Source organism: Gossypium hirsutum, chromosome D02 (genome assembly GCF_007990345.1).
Source record: "Gossypium hirsutum isolate 1008001.06 chromosome D02, Gossypium_hirsutum_v2.1, whole genome shotgun sequence".
NCBI lineage: Eukaryota > Viridiplantae > Streptophyta > Magnoliopsida > Malvales > Malvaceae > Gossypium > Gossypium hirsutum.
The window spans coordinates 42,479,930-42,498,279 of NC_053438.1; the positions used below are offsets into that span (position 1 = coordinate 42,479,930).

At 33.4% G+C, this 18,350-nt stretch overlaps 2 protein-coding genes across 3 annotated transcripts in view; one reads left to right on the forward strand and one right to left on the reverse strand.

Annotated features, from left to right (window-relative positions):
- Window positions 1-2,281: 2,281 nt before the first annotated feature.
- Window positions 2,282-3,256, forward strand: LOC107908490 (60S ribosomal protein L19-1). Its single transcript, XM_016835667.2, has 2 exons — window positions 2,282-2,535; window positions 2,727-3,256. The coding sequence occupies exons 1-2, from the start codon at window positions 2,424-2,426 to the stop codon at window positions 3,206-3,208; spliced, it is 594 nt and encodes a 197-aa protein (XP_016691156.1). The 5' UTR covers window positions 2,282-2,423; the 3' UTR covers window positions 3,209-3,256.
- The window catches only part of LOC107908489 (uncharacterized), a 44,547-nt gene continuing 29,449 nt past the window's right edge, over window positions 3,253-18,350 (reverse strand). For both annotated transcript variants that reach the window (XM_016835665.2, XM_016835666.2), the window contains exons 34-42: window positions 17,127-17,271; window positions 16,948-17,036; window positions 16,751-16,861; window positions 5,924-5,998; window positions 5,299-5,364; window positions 4,980-5,168; window positions 4,785-4,895; window positions 3,812-3,892; window positions 3,253-3,693 (exon numbers count right to left, since the gene is read on the reverse strand). In XM_016835665.2, the coding sequence (XP_016691154.2) occupies window positions 3,514-3,693; window positions 3,812-3,892; window positions 4,785-4,895; window positions 4,980-5,168; window positions 5,299-5,364; window positions 5,924-5,998; window positions 16,751-16,861; window positions 16,948-17,036; window positions 17,127-17,271 (1,047 nt within the window). In that variant the 3' untranslated portion in view covers window positions 3,253-3,513. The remainder of the gene's footprint in view (window positions 3,694-3,811; window positions 3,893-4,784; window positions 4,896-4,979; window positions 5,169-5,298; window positions 5,365-5,923; window positions 5,999-16,750; window positions 16,862-16,947; window positions 17,037-17,126; window positions 17,272-18,350) is intronic.

The window sequence follows — 18,350 nt, forward strand, 5'->3', positions numbered from 1 at the left end:
GAAAATATATGAGATGATTATTGATAGTTTAAACTTGGTTTTAGATTATTCAAACATGTTCCAAGTAACCTATCTTTGGTATCGCGACATTGGAGTCACTAGAGCAAATTGTTTTCGTGTTGCGACTTCCGAAGCCCAGTGTCGTAACATCATTTCAATTTTGTGACACCCACTTCCCAATGTCACAATATTGACTTTGTTTACTCTGTTATGTCCTATTTAAGCCACGAATGACCCCTATTTGTATTCAAACTTTAAAGTAAGCTTAAAAATGACTTAAATAACTTCAAATGAGTATATTTATATTGAAGTGAAGTGTTGAAATTGAAGCTTGAGTTAAGCTAGCTTTAGTGTCCAAATGTGGCATCTGTTGCTTGGAATGTATCGGTTCATTCCGGGTAAGGGGTGTTACATCAAGAAATAAACAAAATAGCTAAATATGAAATTTTCATGATAAGAAAAGATAAAGTGATCACTATAATTTGACAATAGTAGAAAGGATATCCTTAATAGCATTCTTTTACGAAAGAATGAGTAATTGAACATGGTGGGGATGTTGATCTTGTAAAATTTCAAGACACAAATAAATATAAAGTTTCACCATGTGATATAGATAATTAACATATTTATGTTGAAAATTTAAAAATTTAGGGATGAGGTACAAACCTATAATATTTGAGTCACCCATGATAGAATCTCAACTCAACGCTTGGTATAACATCAAGTTTTCAGTTCAATGAGACAAAGTACATCATCGTTATGTGACTACTAGCACTATAAAATAATAAATATATTAAATATCATCCCAACGTAAAAAGTATTAGGCGTCCGTAATGATATGAGGAAAGTGTTGAGAAATGTGCCCATATTGTAGTAAATATGTAACTGTTTTCTATGTATTTGAATGATGAATAAATGAATAAAATTAATTTCACATTTCACTATTACATCTTTTGTATTTTTTTCTTTCATGTTTTGCATACATAGCAAAATTGTGACAAACAAATATTAGCTCATTGATTGTCTAAATTCGAACTGATTATAAGTGGCACTGTAAGAACATTTATATTGTGAGAATGACAATTTACTTCCGTAGATAATCTAAAAGGTCCGTAATACAATTCCAATTAGAAAGATAACTAATCTTGGCTATCGGAGCAGTTGACTCCACGGGTAAAGACATGAGAACTATTATAAATAGGAGCCAAATTTCATTTGTCTGACACACCAAAAAAACACATTAAAAGTTTCTTTCCATTCTCCCACCATCTTTTATATTCCTAAATTGTTCTATAAACAAATACTACAATTTTTTTATAACAATTGATATCATTGCTATGCTCCTCTCAGTGCTCAGTAGATTATTTCTGTCGGTTTAAAATGCAGATAGTCATTGGACTTCATTGTATCATCGGGGTTCATTTTCCAGTAACTCTTTTGCACACCAAAATATAGGTGGAGCGAATAGAACATTAAAGAAAGTAGTCTTGATACACACCTTAAAGCCTTCATCAATTTTTCATAAGTTTATTTTTATCCCCACGCGCCAACAATGATAATTTAACAATTTATCTTACACCTAAGTTTATCCCTATCATATCATAATTTAAAGTCTTAACGAATAATAACATTTTATAAACACATGCACGCATAAAAAAACTAATTATATACAAAACATGATTTGTATTTCCAATGATATTGTAGCATTTTATCATTTATCTAATAGTATTATTAAGCATGTCCATAGAATATATATATATATGTAAAAACACTTTATCAATAGCAACTCAACAAAAAGTACCTATAAAAAAATGAAATAATTACAAAAAATATATAAAAATAAAGGTGAATATGTGTTTTTACTTAATTTTTATATTCCTTATATTTTTTTTACGATCCATATTCAAGATTTGTGATTGCCCTTCCTATTATTCTCATCTCTAAGGTTCAAACATATATTCTTCCTTAAGAGTGCAATGTATTTTACCATTACATCTAACAGTCATCGATATACATGTTTTACTTTTAAAAATTATAATCATTAACTATATCAAAATTACTTTTAACATAATTTAGATTCTAGTGAGTATATATATATGCATATGTATAACCTAAAACTATTTCCGAAAAGCCAATGAATCCCAAGTAATATGGTAGAAGTATATTTGTGGAATGTAATATTATTCTGGTGATTTAGTTACGCTTCTTAGATAACAAACTTTGTCCCCAAGAAAAGGAAGGAAGTGACATGTTGAAGCGGTGATAGAAGTCAAACAAGCAACATGGAGTACACTTGCAGCCCACGAAAGAAAACCATAAGCATAGTGGAGAAAGTCAATTGTCAAATATTTCTGCCTTGGTTACTTATATATATATATATAGATGGGAAGAAATAGAAGTTGAGTGTAGATATAGCAATAGCGATGGTGTCATTGAAGGTACAGAAGCGGCTGGCTGCTAGCCTTCTTAACTGTGGAAAGGGTAAAGTATGGCTCGACCCCTGCGAGGCCCTTCTTATCTCCATGGCAAATTCCAGTATGTCTCCCTATCCCCACTTTATTTCCTATTTATATGAGTGCGTGTATGTATTCTATTTTATAAACATTCTAGGCTAAAATCAGTTATGATACATTCTACTAACTAGATCGTTTTCGGGAGCTAATCTTAACAACTCACCCACAGTCCATAATTTTTTATTAATGGCGCATGGAATAATGTTGGTGCAGGGATGGACATAAGAAAGCTTGTAAAGGATAATCTTATTATAAAAAAGCCTAACATAAGTCGATCGGGATGGAGGTACAGGAAAGGTAAGGATGTTGGGAATCCTAGGAGAAAAGGATATGGGAAGAGAAAGGGAACAAAGGAAGCAACGCTACCATCCAAGCTTTCGTGGATGAGAAGAGCTCGAGTCCTAAGGCGACTCCTTCGAAAGTACAGGGAAATGAAGAAGATTGATAAGCACCTGTACCATGAATTTTATATGAAAGCCAAGGGAAGCGTTTTTAAGCATAAACGTGCACTTCTTGAGGCCCTTCATAATAAGGCTAAGAGTGAGAAGGATCAGAAGGTTCATTTTGATCAGGTTATAGCTATTAAAGCCATGGGTAAATTAGGTAGCAAGGAGACCAGGGTTCCACGGAGGAAGCAATGTTTGAGTCCACCTGTGGAAGTTATTGATGTGTTGAATAATGCTTATTTAGTTTGAAAGGGTATGTATGAAATAAAGTTGAAGTAATAATGCTTATTACATCTATAAATTGGATTTCGGAATTTTGTATTAGAAACCAACACGAATCGGTGAAGAACACAACAAGGTTACAAAACAAGACGATATACAAACCCAATTCTTGCTAATTCAACCAAGTTTTTTCTTATTGGTTTAAGCCTTTCCAAAAGGAAATGAACCATAATGTTTTTAATGCACAAAAGGATCATAATATGTTATAAATTGGGAAAAGAGCAAGTAACCTTAGCTTCTATTTTTGTAGGATCTATGATCACCCCAACCCATCAGGCTTTTCCAGCAGAACCAAATAGATGCATCTTTTCAGCAACCACAGCTTTCATGGCCTCTATAGTAGAAGCCATTACATGTACAAGATCTCCCTTGGGGCTGCTCAAGGATTCCATGTAAGCTTTTCGTACTTCCGTGTTCACATTGAACTTCCTCACACCGCGCTCTATGCACCCCTATCCAAGGTAATTTCAATTCGCTTTAAGCTTTTATGATATCTAATGCAAAACATAAGCACATACTTCCAACTATCACATTATATATTAATAACCCCACAGAGATGGTAGATGGTACCTTCACAAGTTCCTTAGACAAACCAGAGGCACCATGCAGCACAAGAAATACTCCTTTCTTCGAACTTAGGGCATATAGATCCTGAACAACAAGGAAAGGTTTACCTCCGCTACCAAGGATTTATGTAGGATGGGTTCATTAAAATGATATTATGCTAAAATACTGGAAAATCAAGAACTAGAAATTAAACAAACAAAAAACAGTTAGTTTAACAAGATGTTAAAGGCAGATTTACTTAACATTAATGGATAATATTCTATAAGCATCTAACTGCAATACAAGGCATTAACATGGGATTGTATTTCAATCAAACCTCTGTAGGAAATAAAAGTAGACATTAAACAGAGGGGTAAGGTCCAAATTTACCAATCTATTTATGTGAATATTCCAAATTTACCACTAACAATTTACTAGTGTAGTTGTGCCAATAATATTTTTAATTTTGGAGCACTTGGTCAAGATTGAACACTTCGGGAACCTTTTAAAATATCCATTACAAGATATTTAACAAGTCAAAACATGATTTTGGCATGGAATGAGAAAGATGACCAAGCTGAAAAGGTTAACTAAAAAATATGGCATTATAAACCAAACAGCAAGCCTTAATCCAATATAACGCGTCATCATAGTTAGTTGAAAAAGAAAGTCAATAAAAAGAAAATTATGGTTTTAGTTTCATCTAAGAGGGAGAAATATAGAGAGAATTTTATTTAAAATTATGTAGGAGAGAAGGTTTAATTGACTTTTTCACAAACTCGAAATATGATGAAATTTTTATCAAATTGAATTTTACTGTAAGCACGCATCATGTTTTCTTTAACATACTGTAATTTAGTCAAAATAAATACTCCCAAGTAAATGCAGCCTGCCACTACTAAGAGAGAATTCAACACAATGGTTAAATGTGAACCAACAAGCATCGAAACTTTAATAAAAAAGCTACAGTATAAAATGATAATTAGGTGTACTTGACCTTAAGCAAATCAAGTTTGAGATTCGGGCCACTTGCTGGGTATTTTCCATGTACATTCCCAATGCATACTGCCAAGGCATCTATGCCAGTCTCAACTATGAATTCTTCAGCCTGAAATTCATGAGGTGAACTTTGATATGAGCAATAGAAAAATGATAGTAGTTAAGCATTTTTAATTTGATTGAGCACAGTGACCTGATTAATATCAGTCAGCTTTGCTTCATAATCTTCAACAGTCAAATCATCTTCCGTTCCTGACAATTTTCCAAGTTCTGCCTCCACAAGCATATCCCTCAAGTGGGCCAAGTTTGATATGTGCTTCGTGTATGAGATATTATCTTTAAAGGGAAGATGTGAACCATCCACCATTACTGAATCAAAGCCCTTGCAGTGATAAAAAGAAATTCCGTTTCAAAAAAATCTAGTACCATTTAAACACACAAGGAATATCGATAATTACCATTCCACAAACAAAATTGTACGATGGTTTTAATATAAAAACAAGCCAACTCACCAGCTCAAGAGATTCCAATAGTTCTTGCTTTGAAGTACCATGGTCAAAGTGAACAGTGATGGGAACCTGCAATACATGTACCCTGCATGAAATCAAATTTCTCTCCCCCCCTGTTTTTGTAAAACTAGTACTTGAGTAATTATGTTTTTTGCAATAAATTTCATCTTCCAGGTGATAATTTCGTACTAAGTCCTATGTGGCGCTTAATGAAGTCCTAAGTTTTTACGCCCCCGCAAGATTGAGGACCAGTAGAGCAGCAATCTTGGATTATTGATGACAAAAAATATCTTAAGATTACGTTATTAGCGCTAACAACATCCAGAAGATGTACTGTATGTTACTTCACGAAGTAACAAATAACATCCTCATCCTGAGCTTTTTACTCAATGGTAGGTACAATGCATCCCCCTGCTCAAAGAGCTAGAGTTGAAATTCAAAATAAAAATAAAACATCAGTTTGTACTTGTACTGTATGTGTCTGCTGGGAATCTCTAAAGCTTTTATCAACTCAGTTTTAGCATGACAAGTGATTGAAAGAAAACAAAGGAGACATCTTAGTAAACCCAAACTAGATGTTCATCACTACTATTACCAGGACAACGTTTAATAGACAAAGGAGACTTACGCTGGCCTCTTCTGCGGCAGATATACAACATGCAACTAATGTAACCCCTCCTTGCTTAAATGCACCAGGATGAACCTGGAAAAGAAATTAATATATTAGAAAATTTTCTGGAATTGAAACTAAAGAAAAAGAATTCCAAAATTCAGAAACACGTTATATGATTTGTGTTTAGACGATTTTTCCTTTTCAAGGAAAAAGGGGCTTGCTCTAATTTCTGGCATAAACAAATCAAATGCACATTGAAGAAAAAAAAAAAGAACAATTAAAAATGGAAAAGGTTCCAACAAATTGAAGATGGTGGACTGATGGAACATGGTGGTGAAGGAGTACACTACAACTTTTCTTTGTAGGGAGGATAGAAAGGAAAAAGGGCGAAAACATTTTAAACAGATAACTAAGCTAAAATTGGAAGGCAGTTGAAACTTGACCATTAGATTAAAATTTTGCATACTTCCTCCTTTCTGTCCTACCTACCAAGAAATCCCTACAACCTCAAGCTGACAAGGGCATTCAAGTTTCTTATTTTCTGTATCCTTGCTGTGTATGCAAAATCAGGACTATATGAAGGCAAACCAAGCTAGGCTGGGTTAGGTTGGGCCTGACACATGTGTCTGCTACATAGTATTAAGGTCTTCCCCTAACCTATGATCAGCTACAATAACGCAATTTGCATCTCTTAATTTAATTACACCAATGCCATAGGATATTGCAAAAACTGGGTCCCAATTTTAGCTGTTGGACACATGTATGCCATTTAAGAATGGCCTCAACGGTTTGTTGCTGGACATATATAAGCCATCTAATGTCAGGCTAGGGGGGTCGTACTTTTAAGAGTATTTTGAAATTAAGAAGAATTTGAGAGACAAAAAAATACTGATTCTCATATATTTTGTGAAGAACAAAATGCAACTGAATTTATATACACAGTAAATGCCTAAGGGAAACTAGTAATGAATAAATCCCTAAAATCAAAGCTAAGGATTATGCTAAGAATCTGCATACTCTCTATCAAATCTGAACAATCTATTAGATATGAAAAAATGGCTGTTAAATGTTAATTTAGTTAACACTCCCCCTGAAGGTGGTTCTTAGATATCACACATGCTCAACTTGCAAACCAAAATATGATAGATTCTGTTGCTAAGTCTTTTAGTGAACACATCAACCAATTGCTTGTCAAAAGCCACATGAATTAAGCTCAAGACATTGATGGCAACCTTGTTGTTGCACTACAAGGATAATTTTCCTTTTCCGGACAACTTTAATTCCTCCATTACTTTCTGCAACCACTTAGTTGTATGAACCTTGTTCTTAGTTGTATGAACCTTGTTCCGGATTTCAAAGATTTGACCATCATTTCTAACTAGTGAGTATGTAAGAGCGGCTACCTTCCATATTTTTGTTGCAATATCAAGCAACAAATATGTCTTGGAAATTTGTGATTCCATAGAGTTGATGAGTTGATGAGCCCTGCCATCAGAAGGAATTCTTGAGTCCCACTGATTGTAAATGGGGTTGTTCACTGTGAGCTTTCTTGTATCACTAGTAACATACCCCTAACATTCCTCTAGCTTTGATGAATGTTGTAATATTACACATTATTTTGTTAGAGTTTTTATTAACTTCTTTCCTTAACCAAACTCTTGTAACTTGTATATATATATGATATTCTCATATGCAAATAATATAAGTTTTTCTCTCAATTTCTATTTTCGTTGCATGGTATCAGAGTTAAGGGCTTGATTTTATAATTTGAGATTCGTCAAATTTATCGAAAAACAGTACTTCTTTAAGGTATTCTCTTCTGTCTTTTTTTTTTGAAACGAATTCTTTAAGGTATTCTCTTTAAGGTATTCTCATGTACCACTAAAGGGGGGTTTTATGTTCTCACCACTAGCCTAGGGAGGTGCACAACCCCTTTTCCTGCCAACCCTTGAAATTTGGCAGCAAAAATCCCTGCACATGACCCTCATGTGCCGCCAGACTGTTCGGCGGCAAAAACACTAGGCAGCCTTGGAACAAATTCTTTGTTATTTGAAGGGGATTCCAGAACAAGTTTTATTATATAAAAATCATAGACACTAATATTGAGTGTTTCTCATATGCAAATTGGGTAGGATCGAATGTTGACTGGGAGATCTACAACAGGATACTGCATTTCTGTTGGAGGAAACTTAGTTTCATGGAAAAGAAACAGACTATAATCTCTCGAACTAGTGTAGAATCAAAGTATAAAGCTATGACACAATCTGTGTGTGAAATTGTATGGGTGCATCAACTATTAAGTGAAGTCAACTTAGAAACTACATTGCCAGAAAAGTTGTGATCTGACAATCAAGCAGCTCTTTATATATCCTCCAATCTAGTATTTCAAGAACGAACAAAACATATTGAAGTTGATTGTCATTTTATTCGTGAAAATTTTCAACAAAAGTTAATTTCTACAAGTTATGTTAAAACTGAAGATCAACTAGGAGATATCTTCACAAAAGCATTGAACGAAGTTGAGTAGATTACATTTGTAACAAGTTGGGCATGATCAATATCTTAACTCCAACTTGAGGGGGAGTGTTGTGAATATAATATTAGACATAATATTTTGTTAAGAGTTTTTATTAACCTCTACTTCTTTCCTTTACCAAACTCTTGTAACTTGTATATGTACGATACTCTCGTGTGTAAATAACGTAAGTGTTTCTCTCAATTTCTACTTCTGTTACAATGGACAACAAACACGATCGTGATATTACGGGATTTTTGTTTCCAAAGAGCTTTATAGGACTGAATTGAAAAGAGGGATTGTCGAAGCTAATAATTTTCTTGTTATATGCCATTTCCTTTTTTCTCCTTTTAAATGATAATAGGAGAAGATTAAAAACCAAATTATTTCTTCAAAAAAAAAAAAAAAGGATTTACAAAACCCAAAAATAGCTTAAATAAAAAACTCAAGCCAGCACCAATGGAGCCAACAACAAGGGAGGCTAGAAATAACCCCACAAAGTTGATAGTGGTGATCGGAGAAACAACCTCCAAGGAGGTGTGCTTCTCGTGCTGGTGTGTGAACGAAGGCGCAAGAGCTTCTGGTGGCACTTGAGGCTCACGTGCAAGGAGGTAGGCTATCGAAATCTGGGGTTTGGCTGGAAATGAAGCTGTGGCTCTCTTGAGAGTGGCGGTGAGAAGAAAACAAAATAGGGCCACAAAGGTAAGTACCAATTTTTTATTTTTAGGGTTTGAGGAATCTCCAAAAAATTTCAAAATTGGATTTCTAAATTTGGAATTGTAGCTATGATAGCATGTAGAAATTAGAGTATTTCAAACTCAAGAAGAATTTGAGAGAAACTTATTCTCATATATTTTGTAAAGAACAAATACATTGAATTTATACACACTATAAAAGCCAAAGTTAGGAAAGCTAGTGATGAATAATTCCCTAAAATCAAGCTAAGGATTATGCTAAGAATGTGCTCGTTAGTTGTCTTTCTATATCTAGTAATAGCATGTCTAACTCTGATTTACATGCTTCTGATGGAACTACCGTGAAATTTAATGGTAGAAATTATGCCCTTTGGTCTCAAGCGTTTCGTACCTTGGTTCTCAAGGCCGTGATCATCATCTAGTTCAAACAATGGAAAACAATCAGGATCCCAAATATGCAGCTTGGCGTCAATCTGATTGTGCAGTGAAAACTTGGCTGTTGAATTCCTTGGAACCTGAGATTACTGCCTCTGTTGGATTGATATCAACTGCTAAGGAGATGTGAGACTCTATCAAAGAAATGTTCTCTAATGATGGTAACAATTCTCGTATTTTCTCTTTGTTTCAACAACTTGTTGATAATAAATAAGGTGAAAAATCCCTTCCAGAGAAATTATCAATGAATTTCATGAATTGCAGCCCCACTCTACAGATTTAGAAACTCAAAAAAATCAATGGGAAAATTTCTTTGTTTGTGGTTTTCTTATGAATTTGAATGACCAATTTAATACTCTTAGAAGTCAATTACTTGGTGAAAGCACTATACCTACTCTTCAAGCAACTTTTTCTCGCTTGCAATCAGCTTCTTTTATCTTTGTCATCTCAAGATATTACTCTTGAACATTCCGCTATGGTTGCACAAGGACGGGGGCACAATAATGGCAATAGTAAATGACGTAATAGAAAATGTGATTTTTGTAGTAAAACAAATCATATTGAAGATGCATTTTGGAACAAACGTGGTAAACCTGATTGGGCTACCAAACGTACCAAAAGGCAAAACACTTCTAAGGCTGCCGCTGTTACTTTAACTTTTGATGGATTTGTTTCTTAAATTGGACCTAAGATTGTTATTCAAATTTCTAAAGTGGAGTATGAGCGGTTAATTCACTCACAACCTAATTCTATTGCCTCTCATACTCTTCAAACATGTACCATTGCATTAGCAACTCTTTCTATAATTCTTGGTTAATAGATTCTGGTGCATCAAATCACATAACTGGTGACCAGCGCCAATTTGATAATTTTACTCCTTGTCAATCTCTGTCACCTATTACTGTTGTTGATGGGTCTGTTTTCACTATCTCTGGTTTTGGTACAGTCCATACCCCTTCTCTTACACTTAATCAAGTCTTACATGTTCCCAAATTATCATTTAATCTTCTTTCAGTGAATCAAATCACAAGCTTTAAACTGTTTTGTAACATTCTTTCCTACTCATTGAATTTTTCAAGATCTCCAAACGAATACATCGATTGGACACGACTCTGAATCAGGAGGTATTTATTATCTTAATTCTTCTGTTGCTGCTGTTGCTGGTGGCGTGTCTCCTTATGATTGACATTGTTGTTTAGGTCATCCTAATTTTTCCAAGCTAAAAAAAATAATACCTTTTGCTGAGTCTATTTCTTTAATAAATTGTAAAGTATGTCAATCAGGAAAACATCACAGCGCATCTTTTCCTTCTAAAGAGAGTCGATGTTTAAGTCCTTTTGATATAGTTCACTCTAATGTATGGGGGCCTTGTCGTTATCCTACATTGTCTGGTTATAAGTATTTTATTACGTTTGTGTATGGTTATTCTCGAATGACTTGGATTTATTTGTTAAAAGACAGGTTTTTTATTTTTTATGTATTTCAAATCATTTATAATGAGATAAAGACTCAATTTTCTACAAGCATTCCCGTTTTACAGTCTGATAATGTTTTAGAATATACGAAAACTGAATTCTTTCGTTTTTGTTTTGCTAATGGCATCATTCACCAAACATCGTGTGCTCATACTCCACAACAGAATGATGTGGCAGAACATAAAGACAAACATCTTCTCGATATTCGCCGTACTATTATGATTCAAATAAATGCGCCCAAATATCTTTGGGTGTCATCTTCTACTCTTGGAGGTGATATTCCTTTTAAATATCTTTTCCCAAATTCTCCTCTATATTTTTAAACTCCTCAAATTTTTAACTGTGTTTGTTTCGTTCATTTATTTGAAACTGGTATGGATAAGTTGTCTCCTAGAGTTGTTCGTTGTTTTAGGGTATTCTCAAACTCAAAAAGGATACAAATGTTATGATTCAGTGTCAAAAAAGAATCAATTTTTTCAGCAAATGTTACCTTTTTTTGAGTCAAAATCATTTTTTTCGAAACTCTAAAGTCAAAGAGTCAGTTCCCCTTCCTACCACAATAACATCTCCTGTGACTCTTCCTTCTTCGAAACCTTTACCAGTTTACACTACACGAAATAATTTGCAAACTCCTCCTGTCTCTCAGCCATCTCCTTTAGTGCATTTTGCCAATGATCTTGATGATTTGCCAATAGCTTTCCGAAAAGGTAAACAATTTTGTACCCAACATTCTATTGCTAATGTTATTTCCTTTAATCACCTTGGTTTTGTTTCCGTCATTTAACTTTATCCCTATCGTCCATATCTATTCCTAAAAATTATATAGTGGCAGTTCAGGATCCTAATTGGAAACAGGCCATGAATTAGGAAATGTCAACTCTTCTCAGCAGACATACATGGGACTTGGTACCTTTACCTAAAGGAGTTTCACTTGTTGCCTGTCGTTGGGTCTTTACTGTAAAATACAACCCTAATGGCTCTATTGGTCGTTATAAAGTACAATTGGTTGCCAAAGGATACACCCAGACACCAGGCATCGATTTTTTTGAAACCTTTTCACCTGTTGCTCGACTAAACTCTATTCGTGTGCTCATCTCTGTTGCAGTCAATCATGATTGGCCACTATAAAACTGGATGTCAAGAATGTGTTTCTTTATGGAGACTTAAATGAGGAAGTTTATATGGAGCAACCATATGGCTTTGTTGCTTAGGGGGAGACTCACTTGGTATGTAAGCTAAACAAGGCTATTTATGGATTGAAGTAGAGTTTTAGAGTTTGATGACTTCAGTCAAGCTGATCTTTCGGTATTTGTGAAACATAGTTCATCGGGGATTGTAGTACTTATTGTTTATGTTGATGATATACTCTTGTCGGGCAGTGATGTAAATGACATTGAAGCAACTACGAAGCACTAGCAGCAACAATTTGTCACCAAAGATCTTGGTCAGTTAAGGTACTTTCTTGGCATTTAAGTTGCCTGTGGTAAAGAAGGTGTAGTTCTATTTCAAAGAAAGTATGCAATTGATCCATTACAAAAAGCAAGTTTACTAGGTGCAAAACCATTAGATACACCAATACAACCTAATCTAGACTTGTGGAAGGAGGATGATGACTTTGCAGACCATGGACAATACAGAAAACTTGTTGGGAAGCTTATTTATTTAACACTTACTAGATCGGACATTATGCATGCTAGGGGCTTAATTAGTCAATTTATGAATAAGCTTAAAAAGGGTCATTGGGAGGTTGTCTGCAACATTTTGAGATATATAAAGGAATCTCCAGAAAAAAGGATTATGATTCAAAAATAACAATCATGTGGAATTAGTTAGCTTTTCTGATGCAAACTATGCTGATGACAAGAGTGATAGAAAGTTAACATTCTATTCAGATCTTATTCCTATGCATTGTGATAATCAGGCGACAATTCATATTGCAAGCAATCCTGTTTTTCATGAACTGACAAAGCACATTGAAATCAATCGTCATTTTGTGAGAAATACAATTACTAATAATGTAACAGCCTGAATTTGAGGCTAGTTGGAATAGTGGTTTCGGGACTACAAATTCAACGAGAAAAAAATTTATTTTCATTATATTTTTATGGTCTATGATTTCACAAAATTATTTTTTGAAAATTTCGTTCGAAAATTTTGACGTTTAGGCACTCAATTTAGTCAAAAGAACTAAATTGTAAAAAGTGCAAAAGTTGAGTTCTATATGTTATAGGTGTCCAATTGTTATAAAATTTTAAATTGAATGTCTTTATATAGAAATTAGACCATTGGTTAAGTTGGTGGACAAAAATAGGTATAGTTAGGCATGTTTCTAAAGTTTTTCATTAAAGTCATTTTGGTCATTTAGTTATTAAATTAATTAAAAACAAAATTAAAAGCCATGGTTAGGGTTTTCCAGCTTCCAAGCTCAATAGTAAATCCATCCTTTCCCCGTTTTTAATGATTTTTACATTTTTGAGATTACCGTAATATAATTTACCTATTTCTACTATTTATTTGACCTAGAGTTGATGTTTAAAAATTTACCCAAGGAGAATATGCATGTATTTTGATGTTCTATGGAAAAATATAAATATTTGGAGTGTGATAAACGATTTGTACTAAGTACTTTTCGATGAAAATGCCTAAAAAAATTAATTTGTAAAAGTTATAAAATGTCACAAGTGTGTGAATAAGTGAGTACTATGGACTGTTATAGTTATGAAAATGGTTCAGCTAGGCTTAAAATGCAAGGAAATTAAATAAAAATTATTTTACGAGCCTAGGAGAAAAATCGTAATTTTGTGAAACTTTAGGGGCAAAAACATAATTTTGCCAAAGTATGATTTTTGGACTGGAATGAATAGTGTGAATGTTATATAAGTTAAATGTATTGTTATAAATCAAGAAAGACAAGAAATTGAAATTGATCAATAAAAAGAAAAGTGAGAAAAAGTGAAAAATTCTCGAATGAATCTTTGGAATAAAAAAGGATACGAATGAAGTGACAGAAATAATCACATGTGGCACAGATTATATGTAGGCCACTATGTAAAAGTGAAAGTGATTGTCACATGTGTAGTACTATGTGCAGTCTACTACGTGTACCGGAATAATAGGTCGTATGTGTAGTACTATATGCAGGCTACTATGCGTACCGAATAGTTTCGATCACATGTGTAGTACTATGTGCAGGCTACTACGTGTATCGGATGATAATGGTCACATGTGTAGTACTATGTGCAGACTACTATGCGAACCGAACATCATTGATTAGTAAGGTGGTTGCTATGTGATGATTCCACCAGAAATCATTAATTAATAAGGTGGTTGCTATGTGCTGAATCCACCGAGTATCTGTTATTATTCCGAAGTGTTCATCAAGAAATTGACTAAGTGTAATTGAATAATGAATATAGGTGTGGAATTGAATTGAATATCGACTTAGAAATGAAAAAGTGAATTTTGAATTGAATTGTGATTGAAAGTGAAAAAGTGAAATTATAAAAGAGTACATTTAGCAATAAAACAATTTAGACAGCAACAGTTGTGTGACTTTAAAAAATCACCAAAAATGGTGGAGATTGAATTAGAGGCTGAATAATATATGAAATTGAAGCTAAATGAGTCTATTTTCACATAAAAGAAACAAAGCAAGCAAAATAGTTATATATTTTGAGATATTTGAAGTTTAGTTAGACAGAGTCAATGAGTTCGGAATCCCTTATTCTGACTTTCGAAAATTGTCAAAAATTGTACAAAAATAATTATGAGATAAAATTTATATGTTTAGAATCCTCAGTGAATCTATTTTCAAGAGAAACAAACGGAAACAATATCTGAATTCTGTAAAATGATATAATTAATTTTTAGTGAAGAGAAGTCAAAAATTTCGAGTAGTGAAATAGGGGAAACTTTAAAGAATAAACTGTACTATTTGGCTAAACAAAAAATTCTAAAAATTTTATGGTAAGAAGATATGTGAATCTAGTTTTGGACAAAATTAACGGTTCTTAATTTGGAGCTCTGTAGCTCCGGGTAAAAATAATTTAGTGACTTTGACTCGGGGAGACAGTTTTAAGTATACATGTAAGTGAATAGTGAAACTATAGAAAATGTTATTTCTAAGAGTGTTATGTACATTAAGAATGTGAAATGGAGAGGAGGAAAATTGGAAGAACATATGAATGATTTGTGTATAATTGGCATATGCTCGATTATAATCGATAAACGATTAAAAAGAAATGAAGTTTATAATTGTACATTATTAGTTATGGTTAAAGTTCATGTGAGAAAATAAAGTTTCATAATATGTGTATGTGGTGTGGTATACTTGATATATGATTTGGTATGTAGCAATGTCAGAAATGGTTTATAAATTAGCTCATGTTGATAAGTTTGATACATAAATAAATGTGGTGTTTATCCATGCTTATACTGCTTATACTATATGTTTACTTGGCTAGCATGTTTGGTGTGTATGCTTAGGCTTTAGCCAAGTTGTGGCTGGATTACGCCACATTAAATTTATAAAATTATTTATTGAGATAGTAAATGCCTAGATGGAAATATGCTTGTGATCATAAAAGGGTGGTAAGGTTGAAAGTTTGTAATATTTATTAAAATGGTTTATCATGTAGTTAGTCTTCAAAAAGGACTAGCTTGCGACTATGGTTGAGTGTAATGTTTATATCTTGCGTGATATGCATAGGAAACGGGAGTGGAAAGGAAATGAAATACTAAGTTAATGCTTGAAGTGTAAAATGACGCACAAAGGGGACGCTAAGTTAAATGATAAATATGTATTAGTATTGAACTTAATAAAATTGAACTGTACGTGAATTAAATGGAAATTATAAATGATATGATTTGAATTAAATGAATTATTGTAGTATTGAAATGTATATTGGATTGAGAAATTGAATTGAATCGTGAACATGAGAATCGTGAATTAAATGAAATGGAAATGAAGTATTAAATTGCATGAGTATGTATTGGGTCTCAGAAGCACTATTTGTTACAAATATAGTATTTTGAAGTTATAACGTGAAGATTTATAAAAACATGTTAAAAATTTGAAGAGTTTAAATTTGAATGAAATTTTATAACTCGGTTTAACATGTTTATAAGTGTATGTGTTCTATTAATACCTCGTACCCTATTCCGGTGTCGAATATGAGTAAGGGGTGTGACAAATAAGAAGATTTACACTCCTTTTTACCCTTTCAAGAGAACAAATTGTTGATATGTTCACTAAAGCACTTAAGAAGGAAGACTTTTTCATATTGAGTGACAAGCTTTGCATGATAGACATCTATACTCCAATTTGAGGGTGAGTGTTAGTTGTCTTTCTAGATCTAGTAACAATTTGTACATAATCTTATGCTGATTCACAGAGTTTTTTTTTATTTCTTTCCTTTTTCTATCTTCTGTAACATGTATAAATTCTTCACTTCTAAGATGAATAGCATACAACAATATTCTTTCTGCCTGTTTACAATGCCTACACTCAAATCTTTACAATTTGTCAGATATGAAAAAATGGCTGTCAAATGTTAATTTTGTTAATGGTATGTTAGGAAGCATTAGGTCACATGGTTTACTTTTTGAACAACAAATAGCCTAATCTAAGTTTGAAACTCGATGTATGGTGCAATAGAAAAATGGTACAATGTCTTCTTTATGTCAATATTTGTTATATAATTTTTAAAAACCAATTTCTGACCTGTAAAATAGCGGGACTACGCTCTTGCTCTGCAGCTGATACTACAGCCTTAACTCCTTCCATGTTATAGACATTGAAGGCTCCAACAGCATAGCCGCCCTTTTCAGCATTCTTTAAGCAGAAAACATCGTCAATATTCGAGGAAGAATAATAATAAATAAAAACAATAAAAGATAAAATCTACAAATTATACTTACAATAAGGATCTTTTTAGTCGATGAAAGTCTAAGCGGGTGAGCCCAAGATCTCACTACTTCCACCAGTGCTTTACTGTCACCAACATTACCTAACAAAGGTAATTTACTAGGGTAAGGATCAATTTTTTGCTTTTAGCAGAATTCATCAAAAAACATGAACAAAACCCGTCAGAATTTACCGGGGAAAACAATATAGGGAACTCCAGGATGTCTACTTTCATGCCCTAGCTCCCACAAAGGTATTCCAGCTAGGGCCTGTCCGACTACTTTGGCACGTTTTGCTTCCAAAGCTTTTGTTGCAAGGTCTGATGAAGTGATTCCACCCTGAAACAGAAAGGCATAGACTATTATATTCCTTCAATACTTTTTGTTTGAAAATACCACACCAACTTTTACTAATCATCATTCATACTGTCATGCAAAATCTGCTCATGTAACATGTTGGGGTAATCAATCTCAAATCACTGTCACTATCTTTACTTAGCCAAATCATGAGCTACTTTGTTTGCATGTCGAGTAACAAATGCAAACATTACAGAATCAAAGTTATTTAGATAGATAAATCTTAAAATAAATCATTTGAGATATTTTAGGAATATTTCATTTTATCTTTTAGTAGTTTATTAGAATAAGGGAATTATTTTCCTTATCTTTTAGTAGTTTACTAAAATAAAAGAATTATTTTCCCAATTAGATTATGATCTTTTTCTCTATTTAAATTCAGTTTTTTAGTTAATAAAAGACAGAATAGTTTTATTAAATGCTCTCTTGAAAACTTTCATGGCATCTGAGCTAAGTTATCTCTAGTAGCATCATGGTTAAAATAGCCTTCATTGAAACAACTAATGAAAATTATGAAGGCCAAAGTTCTCTAAAAGGGTCTCCATTCACTAAGGAACAGCTAGAGCATCTACACAAGCTTTTTCAGTCACCACAATTTCGGATGAATTCTTGTCTTCCTAACTCATCCAATAATCATTCTTCGTCCTTTGCCCAATCAGGTATTGATTTTTCTGTTTTTTTCAGTGCCAGGTCTTGTAAAACGAACACGTAGATCGTTGATTCTGGAGCTAGTGATCACATGACTAGTAGTCATTTTCTTTTTTCAACTTACACACTTTGTGTAGGAAACAAAAAAATCAAAGTAGCAGATGGATCATTCTCGACAATAGCCAGGAAAGGCACTGTTAAAATTTCGCATTCCTTGGTTTTACATGATGTTTTACATGTGCCAAATTTAGCTTGTACTTTCATATCGATCAGTAAATTATCCTAGTCCTCGAATTGTCATGTTATATTTGACTCCTCTATGTGTAAATTTCAGGACATAGTCTCGGGAAGGATGATTGACAATGCTAAAGAATTTGGTGGAATTTACTTTCTCGACGACGACCATCTAAGTC

What these genes read in the sequence shown, in the direction of transcription:
- LOC107908490 (XM_016835667.2), top strand. Translation starts at nt 2,424, where the DNA reads ATGGTGTCATTGAAGGTACAGAAGCGGCTGGCTGCTAGCCTTCTTAAC. An exon ending in TATCTCCATGGCAAATTCCA is followed by an intron (nt 2,536 to 2,726) that starts GTATGTCTCCCT and finishes ATGTTGGTGCAG; the next exon opens with GGATGGACATAAGAAAGCTT.